The 18,193-nt window shown below is 35.8% G+C and overlaps 3 protein-coding genes, 1 long non-coding RNA gene and 1 other non-coding gene across 5 annotated transcripts; 3 read left to right on the top strand and 2 right to left on the bottom strand.

Moving 5' to 3' along the window:
• The first annotated feature begins 17 nt into the window (after positions 1-17).
• Positions 18-2,353, top strand: LOC132254087 (uncharacterized LOC116803646). Its single transcript, XM_059738425.1, has one exon. The coding sequence runs from the start codon at positions 18-20 to the stop codon at positions 2,139-2,141; it is 2,124 nt and encodes a 707-aa protein (XP_059594408.1). The 3' UTR covers positions 2,142-2,353.
• Positions 2,354-3,936: 1,583 nt separating this feature from the next.
• Positions 3,937-9,758, bottom strand: LOC100855059 (nuclear pore complex protein NUP58). The gene is made up of 6 exons (XM_059738424.1): positions 8,850-9,758; positions 8,385-8,499; positions 6,931-7,401; positions 5,642-6,221; positions 4,802-4,842; positions 3,937-4,419 (listed from the first exon to the last, which is right to left on the bottom strand). Exons 1-6 carry the CDS (start codon positions 9,143-9,145, stop codon positions 4,381-4,383), a joined length of 1,542 nt encoding a protein of 513 aa, XP_059594407.1. The 5' UTR covers positions 9,146-9,758; the 3' UTR covers positions 3,937-4,380.
• A 707-nt stretch (positions 9,759-10,465) lies between these two features.
• On the top strand, positions 10,466-11,636 carry LOC132254086 (uncharacterized). The gene is made up of 2 exons (XR_009466203.1): positions 10,466-10,933; positions 11,012-11,636. It is a non-coding gene; the product is annotated as an uncharacterized LOC132254086 (long non-coding RNA).
• MIR2950 (microRNA MIR2950) lies at positions 10,649-10,755 on the top strand. Its single transcript, NR_127869.1, has one exon. It is a non-coding gene; the product is annotated as a microRNA MIR2950 (primary transcript).
• A 5,260-nt stretch (positions 11,637-16,896) lies between the features above and the next one.
• On the bottom strand, positions 16,897-17,981 carry LOC100855283 (dof zinc finger protein DOF3.4). The gene has a single exon (XM_003632407.4). The coding sequence runs from the start codon at positions 17,727-17,729 to the stop codon at positions 17,067-17,069; it is 663 nt and encodes a 220-aa protein (XP_003632455.1). The 5' UTR covers positions 17,730-17,981; the 3' UTR covers positions 16,897-17,066.
• Positions 17,982-18,193: the final 212 nt, after the last annotated feature.

The raw sequence follows: 18,193 nt of genomic DNA, 5'->3' as shown, positions 1-18,193 counted from the left end.
CCACCAATCTTTTTTCCATGCCATCAGCATATGAAGCATCTTCCTTGACAGCCCTTCTCATTCAAAAATGCACCACTACAACTTCACTGAAAAAAGCGCGTCAGCTGCACGCTCTCATCCTCACTTCCACAACCCTCTCCGCTCAGTCCCCATATGTACACAACAACCTCCTCTCTATGTATGGACGATGCAGGTCCCTTGGCGATTCACAGCTTGTGTTCGACAAAATGGCTCAAAGAAATATTGTTTCTTTCAATGCACTTATTGCAGCCTATTCTAGAACTCCTTGTCATGCAATTTTCTCCTTCAAATTACTTGCCCAAATGGAAATTGAAGACCTCAGACCGAATGGTTCGACATTCACGAGCCTGCTACAAGGGTCTTCTTCATTGGAAGATCAGTTTATAGGGTCTGAGCTTCATGCCCGGGTTGTAAAGTCAGGTTTCTTGAATGATGTACGCGTTCAAACCTCTGTGCTTGGAATGTATTCAAACTGTGGGGACCAGGAATCCGCTGAGAAAGTGTTTAGAGATATCATTGATAAAGATGTCGTTGCTTGGAATTCTATAATCTTTGGGAATTTGAAAAATGAGAGGATAAGGAAAGGCCTTCATGTTTTTGGCAGCATGGTAAGGAATGGTGTGATTCCTACCCAATACACATACTCAATGGTCTTGAACGCCTGCAGTAGATTGGGAAATGATGATTGTGGGCAAGCCATACATGCCCGCATGATCATATTCAGTACTGTAGCTGATCTACCTTTGCAGAATGCGCTGCTCGACATGTATTGCAGTTGTGGTGACGTGCAAACGGCATTTACAATTTTTTGTAGAATTGAGAACCCAGATTTAGTTTCTTGGAACTCAATGATGGCAGGGTATTCAAAGAAGGGAGATGGAGAGAAGGCTATTGATATGTTTGTCCAATTGCTTAGAATATCTTTTGCTGAACCAGATGAACATACTTTTGCTGCCATCATTTCTGCAACTGGAGGATTACTAGCTTCTGATTATGGGAAACCTCTCCATGCCCAAGTTATGAAAGCAGGATTTGAGAGGAGTGTCTACATTGGAAGTACCCTGGTTTCCATGTATTTCAAAAATGATGAAACTGACTCTGCTCAAAAGGTTTTCAGTTTGATTCCAGAGAAGGATGTAGTTCTCTGGACAGAAATGATCACAGCTCATTCTAGAATGGGTGATGGAGAGACTGCTGTTAAGTTCTTCTATGCAATGCGTCAAGAAGGCCATAAGATTGATAGTTTTGTACTCAGTGGGGTTTTGAGTGTGTGTGCCGATCTTGCAACTCTCAAACAGGGTGAGATGATTCATTCTCTCACTTTAAGAACCGGGTATGATGTTGAAATGTCAGTTTGCGGGAGTCTGGTAGATATGTATGCGAAAAATGGTAATCTTCAAGCTGCTCAGTCGATATTTTCCCTAGTCAAAAACCCTGATTTGAAGTGCTGGAATTCAATGCTCGGAGGTTATAGCCACCATGGAAGGGCAGAAGAAGCTTTGAAGCTGTTTGATGAGATTCTAAATCACAACATAAGACCTGATCATGTGACATTTGTATCTCTGCTTGCAGCATGTAGTCATTGTGGCTTAGTCGAACAAGGAAAGTTTCTATGGAACTATATGAAGGAGATGAGCTTATTGCCAGGGCCAAAGCACTATTCTTGCATGGTAAGTTTGTTAAGTCGAGCAGGATTGTTAGAGGAGGCTGAGGAAACTATCATCGAATCACCGTTTAGAGAAGATTATTTAGAACTATGGAGAACTTTGCTAAGTTCGTGTATCAGTAATAAAAATTTAAGAATAGGAGTTCATGCTGCAGAGCAAGTTCTAAGCTTAGATGCAGAAGACAGTGCCACCCACACATTGCTTTCAAATCTTTATGCGGCTGCAGGGAGGTGGGATTCTGTAGCTAAAATAAGGAGAAATATAAGAGGATTGATGTTGGAAAAGGACCCTGGGCTAAGCTGGATTGAGGTGATGAACGACATTCAAGTATTCTCTTCAGGCGATCAATCACACCCAAGAGTTGATGAAGCCCAACATGAACTACGCAGACTACAAGGAAACATGATAAGATCAGAAATAGATGAATTTGATACAAGGGTTTGTGATATATAAGGTAACCTATAGAGACTGGAAAACAGGAAAGAAAGTTGAAGGTTCAACACTGGCCATGAGGACTGGAGATGGCGGAGGGCACCAAGGCTATATTACAGCAGGCTTGTGTCGGTCAAGCCCAACCAAGCAATTATTTTCGAAATTTGAAAATTGTTATGTGATATTTTGTAGAACAAAATTTTGTTTGAGAACTTAAAATATTTTTAACCAAATTTTTATATTTTTAAATGTATTTTAAAAATAATTTTTATATATTATACTTTATTTTTAAGTATTTTTCATATTTATATAATTATTGTTTAAAACGTTTCTAAGAAAAACAAGTAAAGACAATTGAACTGATAAATTTTGATAACTTCTAAATGGAGTATTACAATGAAAAAATCCATTAAACAATAAACTATTGGTTTTAAGTCACTTCTGGTAATGAATCAACAATTAACATTTATATATAAATGTAGAAGGATATGTTTGGCAAGTAAGAAAGAATTCTTAATTTGAAAACACATGGGTAAAAGGCTAATCTTTGAAAAGGAAAAAAATGGATCAATAAATGAATTGGCTTATTTGAAAAAAAAGTCTTACTATTTAGAATATTTGTCTTGTGTATTACATGATTTTTTTAAAAACATCTTATTCTATATTTTTAAGAATAGAAAATTAGGATTTGTTTTATAACCTTTTTGAAAGCGATTTTCTATTTTACAGGAAAAAAAAAATGAGAAAATGCGTTTGACAATTAAAAAATCAAAAATTATTTTATATTTTTCAAAACAAAAAATAGAGTATTTTTAAAAAACATATTTAATTATTTTCACTTGTTTTCTAAAAAATGGATTTGAAAAATAATTATACCAATATAGACAAAAATTAAAAATTAAACATTACATATAAAGATATTTTTAAAACATCAAAAATAAATTAAAAACATTTCAAATTAAACATTTATTCTACAAAACATAATAAAATAATTTTCAAAAATTATTTTTTAAAATTATTTTCGAAAATAATTATTAAACAGGGTCTTAATTTCCATTTTTTTACTTATCCATAGCATCTTCCTGCTTTTTGTTTCAGAATAACAAAAAATTATTTTTAAAAACAATTACCAATCATAGCCTTGTAGTTTCTACCCCCGTAGCAACTTAAGTTTGAGATTAATTCAAGTCTTTCGACCATGCATTTTTCTATTTCATAGGTAAATAGAGAGGATATATTAAAAGGCAACGCGACACAACAAAGTACACACGTATGCAATAAAAGCAAAGCAAACAGGCAAGCAAGAGAAAAAAGAAGCGCAAAAAAAACCTCACTACAAACAGATCCCTACACCCTATAAACCATCAAGGAAGCAAAAGCACCACTGAGCACTTCACTAAAACTCAAAAGCACAACTGTAAAAAGAAACAACATCCTCACAACAGGATAGATTAAACCCCACTACTCCTACCATCTCCCCTGATAAAGAGAGGAGAGCTACTTAAATTAACCGAGCATTCCAATTTACGAAATTCCCTCTCAACACGAGATGACAAGAACGTTTTCCTTTTTCCTCTCTGAGATCTTTACTCCACACCCTTTTCTAGCATCCATTTTCCTGAGAAGGGAGGTAATTTCCTTCTCGAATCCCATCACTGGCATCCATTGTTGAAACAAGGATGTAGACATAGCAAACACACATTTGAAACCAAGGTACATCTCAAGCAGCCCATTACTCAATCAATCATGTATCATCTACATTATTACTCAAAACAATAAAAATCTGAAAAAAGAAAAAAATGAAGTGAGGGAGATATTGACCGAAAAAGTACTTGATTAGCAGGACTTCTCAACAAACAAAATCTAAGTTACTATCAAACACATTCCACTTAAGGCCACTAAAGAGAGCTCATTCTGTTGTCATGATGCCTAGACAACAGGAATACAATTTTCTCATGGGGGTCATGGGGGTCTAATACTAGAACATTCAACTCAATTGTATTCTACAAGGTTACAGTAAAATGGACCTCAGAACATATATGAAGCATTCAAGTCAGAAGGGAATATGGCAGATCCATGACAGATTGAAGCAGCAGCATTTGAAATATGAGCATGACTTTTCTTCAATCTGTATTATCCACAAACGCCAGAGCAGAATAAACTGCATTAATCGATTAAGGAGAGCAAAAAATGATGGCAATTGTAACTTTCAAGCAAGTCAGAGGTTGCTCCAGGAATCCATGGCTGACGGACATTGTAACTAACGCCGGGCAGTTCTAGTTTTGGGCTTTGATGATTTCTGGAAAAGAAAAACAGGAAATGCAGAAGCTGTAATTCAGTAGTTGCAGAGTGTCATAGGATATGAAATAAAGTTGGAGACCATCAAAGCCAACTTTCACATATAAAATAAAGTTGGTAACTGTCAATCCAACTCTGACAAAGCAAGAATCCAATACAATGATGGGTAATATGTTAAAACTAGTTCTTGGTTGAGTGGGTCCAGCGTTTCTTTCAAGTCAACATAGGTTGCTATCTGAACCACCCAATATGCTCAATTTGTTACCAAGGAACATAATATCAGAGTTCTTTTTTGGGAATTTTTTACATGAATTAATTAAACTTCTTCAAATAATTAAAATTTTTCAAACAATAAGCAGAAAGCTAAGAGAAAATATACTCACACTTGCAGCCCCAAAGCTTGCCCCTGAACCTGTTGCAGCACCTGGGGAAAAAATGAAATTTTTTACTCACAACCAAGAAAGTTTGGAATGAGGAAATCAGTAAATGCCAAAGCAGAATCTTGAAGTCTGCAATTAATTTGGAAACCAATTGCTAATCAAGATATCATTGTGTTTTTCTCGTCCTTTTTCACTTTCTTTTATTTTTCTGGCCTAGGGAGAGGTACTTGATTCATATGCCCCCAACATCATGCAAACCCTGACTGCTTCATCAATCATTATAATCCAGAATGCAAATCATGTTCATAAAACTAAGACAACACATTCACAATAATAAAACCAGCCAAGACAGTCCACTGGGAAACCACAAATCACCCAAGGCACCCATGAATTTCTATTCATACAGTGTAACAAAGTTTGACACAGTATGTCATGGTTGCTTAAATAAGTTTTGTACTAATAAATAAAATAGCTCCTAGAAGAACTGAAGCTGTCATGGACACCTTTAGAAAATATGATTTTAAATATCACATCCAAAACTAACCCGGCTGGTTGAATTTTCCCAAATTTTCCATGCTTAAGAGTTTTTAATTTAGAAAAGAACATTAAGATTTTTATATTTTTAAGATCAGACGCTTGGAGGATAGCCCACCAGATATCCAGCACATCCATTGACGTCAATTTTCTGGAATGGGATACTACAACAACGGGATAGTACAATAAAGGCAGTGTTGTAGATGAACAAACAACTTCTGAATCCAAAATTGAGAAAAACAGAAAAACAGAAGTTTTGCCAATTAATAGTTATGATGCTGCTATAGAATAAAAAGGATAAAAAGGCACCTGAGGCAAATGGAGTCGTAAAAAGTGAACTTCCTGCAGGAGTATTACCAAAAGAAGGGGCAGCACCACCAAACAAAGAGGGTGTTGCCGCAGAACCAAACAAAGATGGTGTTGAGGTGGAACCAAACAAGGAGGGTGTTGAGGAAGACCCGAACAAAGATGATGATGAATTAAAAAGTGATGTCTGTGGAGAAGCACCAGAAGTTCCAAAAAGGGAGGGTACTGGAGCAGAGGTTGTTGGTGTTGTGAACAAAGATGATGTGGTGGTGGCAGATGGAGCAGAAGATGGAGTACCAAAAAGTGAGAACCCACTACCAGATGAAGCTGATGCAAATGTCTGTTGTGGTGCAGTCAATGCACCAGTTGTAGATGAGCTCGCAAACAACCCAGCAACTTGAGTTGATGGCGGTGAAACAGCAGGCAAATGCAATGTTGGATGTACCCACTTAGAGGCAGCTTCTTGTTTGGCTGTTTCTCGCCGGTCGGCCTCAAGAAATGGATCATTCCCATCCCCTCGACGGCGCTGGTCAGCAAGATAAGCCATTTTCATGGATTCAATATACTGGTGAATGCTCTCCACCTTCAGCAAAGGAAAACACATCCATTACAAACTATAGACAAGAAAGAAAAAAGGAAAAAAAAAAAACATTAAGGCAAAAAAAAATACATTCTGGCACAGAAAAATCCAAAATTACCATAATCTAATGCCACACCTTACCCACAACACAAGCAACTGCAATCATAAGAATCAGCAAGTATAGGAATCACATAAACCATATTCAGGCAAGTGGTCTGTTTATATACACCATAGTCTCTCCTTAGACCACAAAATGTTACAGGACAGATTCATAGGAGTCACAGTTCAGGTTTTAGTGTAGATCAGGAAACTGCTTCCAGAAAACTCTTCACTGCTTTCATGTTGTCATCACCATTAACGAAAAATAAAAGATGAATGAAGGATGGCACAAACAGCCTATATCACAGAAATAAACTCTTGCAAAAAGAATTTATTATTATAAACCTGGGACACAAAAACAAGGGAAAAAAACCTCATTTTTACAGCAGTTTGGGCAATAAAATAATTTGTTCAGAGCAATTTATTAATTTTCAGTCCCAAATGAGAGAGCAATTAAGAATCCTAGGTTCAATTGCATCCCTTTGTTTCCCAAAACACAATCTAAGAAAGTATATGGTTTGGATGGATAATCACCACAGCATAAAAAATAAATCTTAAGGCCAGATCTTAACTATATAATTGAGGTTTTAAAAAACAAAAATGTTTTCTTTACCTTAGCAGCTACATGAACAAAAAAGTCATGCACATTTGACATGACTTTTGGAAGAGACTGCAGTAACGAGGAACTGCCATTGGAAGAGTTCCTGTCAAAATCTATGAGTAGCTGCTCTAACTCTTCAATCCACTGCCGGCATTCACCAAGATACTTCTCAAATCTAGCAACTGTTTGCAGCAAAAATGGAGATGGTTTCCTCGGGAGCCCACTGTAGAAATCAAAAACTGGTGCCATGGAGGTAACAGTCAGTTGACTGCTTGCACTAGGAACCACAGTTGCCCCCGGGGCCTGTGATGGTGCAGGGGCACTTGAAACAGCTCCAGAACCTGGATGAAGGAACCTTGGACGTAACATCATAAAAGAACGAACAGCAACCTCTGTGTTTCTTAACATATCCTTCACAACAGCCATCAATTCTTGCAACACAGCCTTCTGTCGCTCCATGGCAGTACTGACTCCCCCAAGTTCCTAGCAGAAAAATTTGCAAATATTCATTGCCATGCCATAAATTCTAACTCAACAAGAACATGAAGCAATAGGAATGACAATGGTAGGGCTTGCAACTGAAATTGTTTAGTTAGAATAAGCTCTGTCATCATGATCCATTGGTTTATTTTACATTATCATCTTTAGATATTTGTATTAGAAAGAAGAAAAATAACACATATAGGTACTATTTTGCTGAAGTAGCCATATGTATTCAGCTTGCCTTGTATCAAGTTCAGGGAAGACTAAGGTCTTAAAATTTTACAGACTATAGTCAGGGTGCTATCCAAGAAGGCAAGACCAATTACTCAGTTCCATCAACCACAAATGAAATCCTGAATTAAGGACAATGTTGGAAGAAAGATACACCTGAAAATATTTTAAGCTCCCTAAGTTATAATCTGGAAAATATTTAACTTCAAACACAATCATCCTAGTTAGTATGACCGACAAAGTACAAAAATACCAAAGTTTGAATCCTTGCCTCCACCTCAGAGGAACTGAAAGAAAACCAAACAAGTTCCCACTTTAGCAAGCCATCCCAATCCTAATCCTAGTTATAATCCATACTTCACTTTCACCACTGCTTGAGAATAGTAGGTCTATTATCATGAGTGGTGAAGGTCACATCACAGATGCCACCATTCGCAGAAACAAAACTCACAAGAATCATACAGGAATAAAAATATCCAACAAAATGTGGCCCAAGTATTATCATAAAAGGTTTACCACGGTCACAGAGAGAAAAGCAGATTGCACGAATAAAAAAGTTTCTTAAGATCAAAATTTAGTCAAAAACCAAGAAAATGTGGACGATTTAGACCATTAATTTTAATGTGGGCACAATAGCTTCTACTGGAAATTTAACAAACATTTGAAAAGGTTCATCCACTTCTCACATTGCATTCTAAACAGTAATGAACAAATAGAAAGAGGAAAAGAAGTTTGATTAAATAAGAGGAAACCTGAACAATGCGACTTGCATCAAGCTCAAATGCATCGTTGGATACAGAAGAATCATAAAGACGACCACACTGATCCAACCTCTGGCTTTCATCTCTATACTCCAGTATCCGCTCCCTACATGTAAAACACTACTTTTATCACCACAGACGCCAGTACTCCATATCTAAACTCAACCCACAAATTGGATCAAAAAGACAGAACTAATATTGCATTTGGCTGCACATGTAAATATTCAAATATTGCATTTAATCTGAAATTAGTTCAGTGGACTTGGAGTTTTAAGGAATTTAAATTCAACTAAAAGTGCCTCGGCTCCAATTCCATGAATTAAAAGACATCAAAGTTGATGAGCTGGTAAACCCTAAAAATGTACTAAACTCAACTATAATGAGTTAATACTTCAATTTGGTCGCCATGAAACAGTGTGAAACGAGAAGAAAAAGAAAGAAAACTCGGAAAAGTACTCGATCTGGAGGAGAAATTTCTGGGAGTCGGGGTGGAGATCGGCCCACTTGGTGCTGTAAGTCGCAGGAGCCTTGTCGTTAGTGAAGAGATAGAGTGGTTGCTGTTGTTGCTGCTGGAACTGCGGCTGCTGAAATTGCTGTTGCTGTTGCTGTTGTAATTGCTGCTGCTGCTGCTGCTGCTGCTGTTGTTGTAAAAATGGGTTGGGTTGTTGAAAGGGTTGCTGTGGCTGTGGCTGAGGCTGAAAGAGCTGTTGGGGTTGCTGTGGCTGAGGCGATGAGAACAAAGAGAACGCCATTGCCTTCGTGTTTCTTCTTCCTTCTTGCTAATGGGGTTTAGGGTTTGGATTTGGCATCTGAAACATGATCGACATCTGGAGACTTGCCAAATTTGGCGGTGAAATTGGCGAAAAAACTTTGAAACCCCTCCCTAAAACCCTAGAGAGGGAAAAGGGAGAAAAGATGGAAAAAAGGGGAATTCTTCTTTTGTGTTCTATTTTTCTTTTCTTGTGAAAAGCCCAGCCCCGTGACTACAGATGAAAGGTAGGTAGACTGAAGGTGAGCCCAGCCCAATATAATCTTTACTCTTGAACATTTGGTTGGGCCCTGTGTTGGACTTGGGCTCAGAATATATGATATTCTAAACAGCCCGATATATGATGTTCTTGTTGTCGATCAAAAACAAAATGTAAGACAGTGGAACACCCTTAGACTTCCATGCTTAATTTGCATTTGCTATAATAGAAGAAAAGCATACCTGAAATCGACACCAAATATAATGTGACCCATTACCAGACCTTCAATTCATCATCCTGATTACAGAAAGACAAGCATATACTTCTGATTTTTCTGAGCAATTGTAGCCTTGGAGGAGAATTATAATAGAATGGGGAGAGGCAAGAGCTTAAGTTTGGTAGTTGTTGACACCTGATATCAATTGATTAAGGCTTGACTATGGAGGAGGGCCACATGTTTCCATTAACCAGAGATTCGAAAATGAGAGAAACTGTTCTGTAGTGACTAGTGAGGCCTCTCTCTCCTCATTGAAAACGTGGGATGCAAGGACACACAACACAGACCACAAGAATAATTCCAGCACATTTCATCAGAAATGATACCAGCTTTTACTTTATAGAAAGATAAAGAGATTCAGATATGGCAATGGAGATTGGAGATTGAAGTTTAGACATGTTCATGGCATCCTTAGTGGAAAATTGTCCCTTTTTGGTAGTAGCCCACCGAATCCGTTTTTATGCAACACCAGTTCAAAGTAAGCTTAAAATCACAAACACAATGTTGAAGATCCGATAGAATGTCCCTCCCTTGATATCAAAAGATTCTGATCTTCAAAAAGAGAATGGGAAGTACATAAAGAGATGATATCAGAGAACAGCTTAAAATATGAGTTGAAAAGGACTCACCATCACATCTACCTCGCTGGATGTCAGGTTGCCGGTTCCTGGGTGCTTTCCATCTCATGGAGCATTCTCAACTCTACCCTCTCCCACTCATTTCCAAGCTTTAATTTCTGATTTCCAAACAAGACTAAAAAGAATAGCATGATTAAGACCTTACTTAAGCCCAGCCCAAACCATTACAGATTAGTAGAACTTTCCTATACAGAAAGAAGTCGACAAACCAATAATCCGATTTGTAGATTTCCCACTTCTGAGGGGCTCCAGATCTCTCGAGTCAATCCCACCACACCAGTATAAATTGCCCTCTCCTTGCATTTCTATCTCCGCGGAAGCAGAGTAATGGAGGAGAAGGGAGAGCTGTCTTGAGAACTCTTTCTTTAACGGTGGCTTACATGGGCTTGTGATGTATTCCATCTCTTGCACACTGGACCAGCGCTCCAGCTGCAGTTTGGTGTGCACGGGATGGAATACATCATGGATTCATGATGTGGAATAGCATGATGATGCTTGTTTTTCAGGCTTGCCTACTGAGATGAGATGGTACAATCTGCATAACGTAAGTAACTCTCCTTCTACCAAAATTTCTTGGCGAGCCATCATCCGGATCCATTCAGGAGATTTTGAGATCACCCTCTGGTAGCCCACATGTGGTCAAGTACATCCCACCAGGTTCGCCGTTCAACTTTCTTTTATTATATAGATTGAAGGACATATCTTATAGATTTCTCTGTTTTCAATGAGAAACAGCCAAGCGATCGTAGGCGCCTGCGGTATGGCTTTCGCCGTTTACCCATCATTTCGTACAAATACGATACGGATTTTTTTTGTCTGCATTAAAGACCACGAAAGGATTGAATGATCAATGATCTCCACGATATTTTTATCTTACCCTCGTATCAATAGCAGAGTATGAGGGGGGTTAGAACAGCGAAACTCAGACGATGCGTTTTCACATAGAAGCCATAGCCGTGAAAATTAGAAGCAACGGGTTTCCACCAGTGAGATTCCACACCTTAAGTTTGTGAACCCGAAATCATGATGGGGAAAGTGAAAACAAAGAAAAATTTTCTGGGAATTGTTTTCCATCGAAACTAACAGAGACTTGCATCGCCTTTTTCCTCCGATTCCAAAAGTGCCCCAAAGCAAATACACCAGAGTGTTCCTCAAAAAAAAAAAAAAAAAAAAAAAAAAGCAAAAAAAGAATATTCAAGCTTGTAGATTTCAACTTTTGATATTCAACAAATGTTATATTCGGCCTTTGTCATCATCATGTGCAGAGAATAATATTAAAGGTCAAAATTTTAAATATTTTTTATTTATTTTCAATTGAAAAAACAAAAGAAATGGGGAAAGGAAAAAAGTGAATTTTTTTTTCTTCTTTTTCTCTTGGATACTTAAAAGGAAAAAAAAGAAGTCAAAAAAATATATTGGATACCTTTCTATACAAGAAAAAAATATTAAAAAAAATTGTAATGAGAATCAACACCCACTTTTTATAAAGTAGAGTTATGTTAAAATTTATGGTAAAAAAACCATTTCATATTTACTAAAATCAATTCATGTACAATTCCTCTACTTTTTATAAAGTAGGGGAATTTTTTTCTAAATTAAAATTTCATTTACAATATTTTTATAAATAAAATATTTCAAAAATAAATGAGTTTTTTTTGTTTTTTTTTCTTCTTCTGAAGAGAACAACATAATTGAAAAATATTTTCAATTATTGAAAAATATTTCTCACAAATTCTAATAGTCTTTATAATCTTCTTTCTTCCATTTCCCAAGTAAAAAATAGAACTTGCAACAAGGATCAGATCAAATCTAATTGATTCTCAACTAAATTTGATTCAAAAACACATTGTTACAACCTTGAATCAAGATCAAATAAGAGGGTTATATATTATTTAATTTTAAAATATTACCTAAAATTGTTTTTTTATTAATATAAATTTGATCTTGTTTTCAATTTTCTTGTTATTTTTATTAATATTAATGAAGTGATCCCATTTATACAAATTGGCTCCATCACTTTGTATTCAAATGGGATCCCATTGTTTTATATTTTGACTTTATTTTTCATACTTTTCATCTTATCATCTTATATATTTTATCTCATTTATTTGTACCAATTATGCCATTTTTTTAGGGAGAATTATCTTTTGAGGGTAGATGGGCCCCCAAATTAACAAAAGGTCCATATAACTCTTCAAATTGAGTTGAAGGATATGAAATAGTAACGGACAAATATACCCTTTAAGAACACATATAAAATATTTTATAAAATTAAGTTAAATATTTTTTTTTTCAATCATTTTTTTTTTCAAAAATACTAAATTAAATAAAAGTAGTTTTCAAAAATATTAAATTAAATTTATTTTTCAAAAATATTAAATTAAATTAAAGTATTTAAAAAAATATTAAATTAAATATTTTTTTTAAATATTAAATTAAATAAATTTATTTTTAAAAAATATTAAATTAAATAAATTTATTTAAAAAAATATTAAATTAAATAAATTTATTTTTAAAAAATATTAAATTAAATAAAAGTATTTTAAAAAATATTAAATTTCATAAAAGTATTTTTTTAAAATATTAAATTAAATCAAAAATATTAAATTAAATAAAAGTATTTTTCAAAAATATTAATTTTTTTTTCTCAAAATCAACTAAGGGCATTTTTTGAAATACTGAAAGATGATATCCTTCAACTCAATTTCCATACTTTCATTGGGTCTTGGGCTCAATTTGAAGAGTTACATGGATCTTTTGTTAATTTGGGGGTCCATCTACCCCCAAAACATAATTCTCCCATTTTTTTAAACATCCAAATTTTACAATACACTTTCAATCACTTAATGGTTTGATTTGTTTATATTTTGATTCCATATATTTATACTCTTATTTAATGATGCATATTTCACAATACCTTTTCAACAATTCACATTGGAAGTTTGGTAAATACTGAATCAATAACTTACATTTCTTTATTTCTTTTATTCTATTTGGAGTTCTCGTTATTAATTTTTTTATCATAAATATCATAAAAAGTATTTTTTATAAATTAGTTATACTTAGAATATTAATTTATTTTTATTTTTATTTTATAAAATTTTACTTAAAAAATGTGATATATTAGGTGCAGGGAACCCTCCTCCTGAGAACACGTGCCACACACTTCATAGTGACACGTAGCACGCATACCATTCGGATACACATGACGCACCCTCATATTCGGTCTGCCTCAAGAAAGGTCAAACGACACTTATAAGCATAAAACATCCGAACGGCTTCCACAATACATCCGGATGACCAACATAGTCCATTCGGATATAATGGTCCGGATCATTGACTGAAGTAAGCAAATCTCACACGTTATCACCAAGGATTGAAATATCGGTTTTTACGGATATATCGGTACTTCAATTTTACGGATATATCGGAAATATCGGAGAAATATCGGTGGATATTTTTTCATAAATATCGGTGGAGTGAAAATTATTTAAAATTAATAGGAATGCTTGAAAAAACTTCAAAAAATGATAACATAAGTAAGAATACACATTTTAAAGTTATCTTGTAAGTGTAATTGATATATATATAATTAAGAAGAAAAATATCGTAAATAGAGATATATTGGTAGATTCGATATTTGAATTTTAAAAATAATATATATGAATTTTGAAAGTGTATAAAGTTAAAATTGAGTTAAGAAATATGAGATTGCAATAGTCCTTATACTAAGAAAGATATCGATGTAGTTTCAATATATTATTAGATGAAGGGAGTTCATCTTGTTGAAGACAGTATTTATTTTAAAAATTTTAAAATATTTTTATTAAAACATATTTTATTATATTTTAAATGAAAAATTAAATTAATTTATATAAAATATCTTATTTGAGATTTAATTTTTAAAATTTTATTAAAAATATGTGATAATAACTTTTTCTATTAATATTAATTTATTTAATAATAAAAATAAAGGTTGATAATTAATAATTATTTATATAGAGAGTGGAAAATTGTTCTCATGATTTTTTTACATATTTTATTATATTTTAAATGATAAATTAAATTAATTTATATAAAATATCTTATTTGAGATTTAATTTTTAAAATTTATTAAAAAATGTGATAACAACTTTTTTTATTAATATAAATTTATTTAATAATCCAAATAAAAGTTGAAAATTAATAATTATTTATAGAAAATTGTTCTCATGTTTTTTTTATTTTTTATTTTTTATTTTTTTATCTCCCCTAAATCTAAAAATAAAAAAAAATAAAAAAGGCACCCACTTCTCTCTCGGGCATCAAGAACCCTTTTCTGAAGGTGTCTTCCAGCGAGAGAATCCCTAAAAAGCCCTATTTTCCTCTGCTACTCTCAAATCTCAATCCTCGCAGGTACTAATCTAATCATGTTATTATTATTATTTTTTTTGCAACCCCCGTTTGATTCCCAAGAAAATCCATCCCCATTCGATTTCCGGGAAAATTCATCCTCGTTTGATTTCCAAGAAAATCCATTCAAAACTCCCAAAGAAAACCAAAAAAATTGCTTTTCTTTTGCTCCCTATGTTTTCTGGATCTGTTTTAGGGGTCTCTTTGCTGTTGTGCCATTGAATTTAAATTTCACGAACCCTAAATCCACGATTTTTGAGCCAGGCTGAAAAACACAACTGCGCGGGCTGGACTGGTAGGAAATATCGCGATTTTTCTCCGATTTTTCGGTGCTTCACCGATATTTCGCCGATATATCGGCGATTTTGTCGATTTTTGGCCGATTTTTCCGTCGATCGATAATCGGTGTCGTTTATCGTTTCCATGCCGCCCGATAACCGATATTTCGACGAAATATCGGCGACATTTTCCGATTTTTCAATCCATGGTTATCACAACAGCCTGTCATGGCCCACGTTCCACTACCTGCAGAGAGAAGGGACAAGATGAAGTGACAACAAGTCACTTCCCATGATCACTTCACATGATCACCTACCACGATCTCTGTCAGCCGCCCGTAGGGTGATGATAACCCTGCCACCACCTAGTGTCATCATGACAACACAAAATATCTCCCCACCATTAAAGAAGGAATCAAAACTTCTGATACTATATATATCAACCTTCACACAAAGAGGAAAGTAAGCTTACTATACCTAGTAAAAGGCCAACTGATTTATCTCTCTCTCTGACCATGGTTGACAAAACCATCGGAGGGAGCGTCCGGACGCCTTTTGCAGGTGGAACGACTGAATCAAGAACCTATATTGGTTGAGATTGTGCGTCCATCCATTTTGGCAACTACGTGGATCACCAGGGACGCGATGCCTCAACATTAGAGAGGTATTAAAGATGACTTCCAAACCACCCTTTTACTGTGTAATAAGGATGTAGAAATGATTTATATGAGGGTATTTGATAAATCAATTTAATGACTTATTGTGATTTACAAACTTAATTTAAATCATTAAGTAAATAAAGAATGTTTAGTAAAATTGTTTAATATTATAATTTAAAGTTTTTTTTAAATTTTAAGTATTAAATCAAAATAATTAATTTATTCTGAATTTTAAATCCTATCCGGCTCATTTAATCATACTAGTGAAAGCATATTTTAAAATAATGATTCAATATTTTGACTTATTTTTTATAATAAATATTTTAGGATTATCCTATGTATTTATAATACTTTAAATATAGATGTTTTATAAATAAATTTAATACTTAAAATAAAAAATAAATACTAAATTTTAAGTTAATAACTTAAAAGTTAAGTATTAAGTTTTATCCAAAACACTAAATATGGTTAAAAGGAATGTAGAAGTGGGAAAATAGTTATTTTTAAGGGAGTGTTGCAAACTTGCAATAGTGGCGTGGCTTTTCCTTTTTAATGTTCTTTTTCACATTAAAAAAAAAAAAAAACAAACAGGAGAAAAGGGAAAAGATATTCCACCACCAACCACTTACTAGGAATATTTCGATCCCATCTCAAGCGATATAATTCTTTGTTTCATTTGGAACATCCAGATCTGCCCAAGAAACTATTTTGGACTTCAACCAGAGCATCATGGAAGTGAAGTGAATGGAGCCAACCTTGTCGTGAATGATTACGCTTAGGCATGCCAAAGCCCAATGAGCCGGGGCCCATGCAAAATTGAGTAAGAACAAAAGCAATGACCAAAATCACGGGCGCTCGGCTTCTTGTGTATCAGATTTTGGGTTCGATCACCAGCTATTTTAGGAAGGTCTAGGTTTTGATCAAAGGTTGTGGAATTACATACGGACTAATTAATTATAGAAGTATAGGACTCCACATCAACCCCACCCATCAGGGCCATCACCATCCAAGGCTGGCTCCGGCACTGTCATCCATCAGCCTTGGCCCTTGGTCTTATGTTGTGGGGCCAATCAAAGCATGACTTTTTAAGCGTGCTGCATGCTGTCTTCCAAGTTGCGATTGTGGTGGGGTTATTTACTTATGAGCCTTATCTTTTTGATACACACGTAATGTGAATGCATGGTGCGCTTAACTTACTAAGCTGGGCCACCTGGGATAGGGCCGCCATGCACGGAGAATCGCCGGAAGGCCCCCCACTGTTGTCAAGAAGCCGCATCATGAACACACGCCAAAACGATAAAGAAGGTCAAAACTTATAGAGTCAAAAAGTTACAACTTTTCTAATTTCATAGCTAATCAACTCTGAACACGTACTAGATCTTGGTTCCTATTCAAATTTGAAATAAAAGGGTAAAAAAGAAAAAAGGCAGTGAGATTCAAAGGGGAATACAGAAGAAGAGATCATTTGAGACCATTCCCGGGTGTGGAAATAGCAAGATCCGGCCAAGAAAAGCAATCTCCAGCAACAAACCCACCTTCGCCACTCTCAAACTGCCACGTGTTTCCCACTAGAGCAGTGCCACCGCCGGTGCCGCCACTAGCACCACCGTCTCCGGCTCCAGGGAATGGCCAGACCCCTCTTCCAAGCCCAAATCCCATGTCCTCGAAACCAGGTCCTAGCCCCAGGCCGAATCCTCCCAGAGCCAAAAACCCAGGCCCCTGCGTATTAAGCAGAGAAGTGAAGCTCCCGCACACGTTCACTGTAGGCTTAACATCACCCACAAACGGCATAGATGTGGCATGATTGGTGGAGAGAGAGACCAAAACAGGAGTAGCCGGTAAGGGTTCCTGAGAAGAGGCGGAAGAGGTGGTGGTGCGAGAGCGCTTGGCGTTCTTGCGGCTTCCACCTCCGACGGGAATGTCCCGAAGAGTGCCGCCGTGAGTCCAGTAGCGGCGGCAGGACTTGCAGAAGTGGCGAGGCTGAGAGAAGTTGTAGTTGTTGTAGTAGCAGAACTTAGTGTTGGTGGAATCGCAACGTGGGCAGGGAAGGTGTTCTTGTTCTGGTGGTGGAGCTCCCGTTTGATGGGGTTTTGATGGTCGTTTGTCGCCGGAGTCAGACGGCATTTTTCTTTCAAGTAACAAAGTAGTTTCGTCTAGTCGTGCTGATCGGTAGGGGGGTGTTAGACGGGAGAGAGTGGTGGAAGAAATGTGTAGAGATGAGGATTGAGAATGAGAATGAGAGTGAGAGAGATGGTTTCGGTGAGTTTGGGTGCATAGAGAGGGGGGTTTTTATGGAGTGAGAGAGACAGAGAGGGGGAGAGGGACTGTTGCAGTGAAACATCTTCTGAGGGTTATATGAGCAGAGTGAACAGCTTTACTGTGTTCTGTTATGCACGACATTTCAGTCGGCTCCAAAAAGGCTCTTTGCTTGGGTTGGCTATTCGGCTCAAATATTAAACGCCCACTTCCTTTTTGTTTTTGTTTTAATCTCACTTTCCTCGTTACGCCCATGTTCTTAACATGCCTCCCTTCTATCATTATCAAATATTAAAATATAGTTTTTCTAATATGGTGCATGCCCTTTTGGA

The sequence above is a fragment of the Vitis vinifera genome, chromosome 7 (assembly GCF_030704535.1).
Source record: "Vitis vinifera cultivar Pinot Noir 40024 chromosome 7, ASM3070453v1".
NCBI lineage: Eukaryota > Viridiplantae > Streptophyta > Magnoliopsida > Vitales > Vitaceae > Vitis > Vitis vinifera.
Note: the sequence above shows the minus strand (reverse complement) of the source record. Positions and strands in the feature narration are given on the sequence as shown.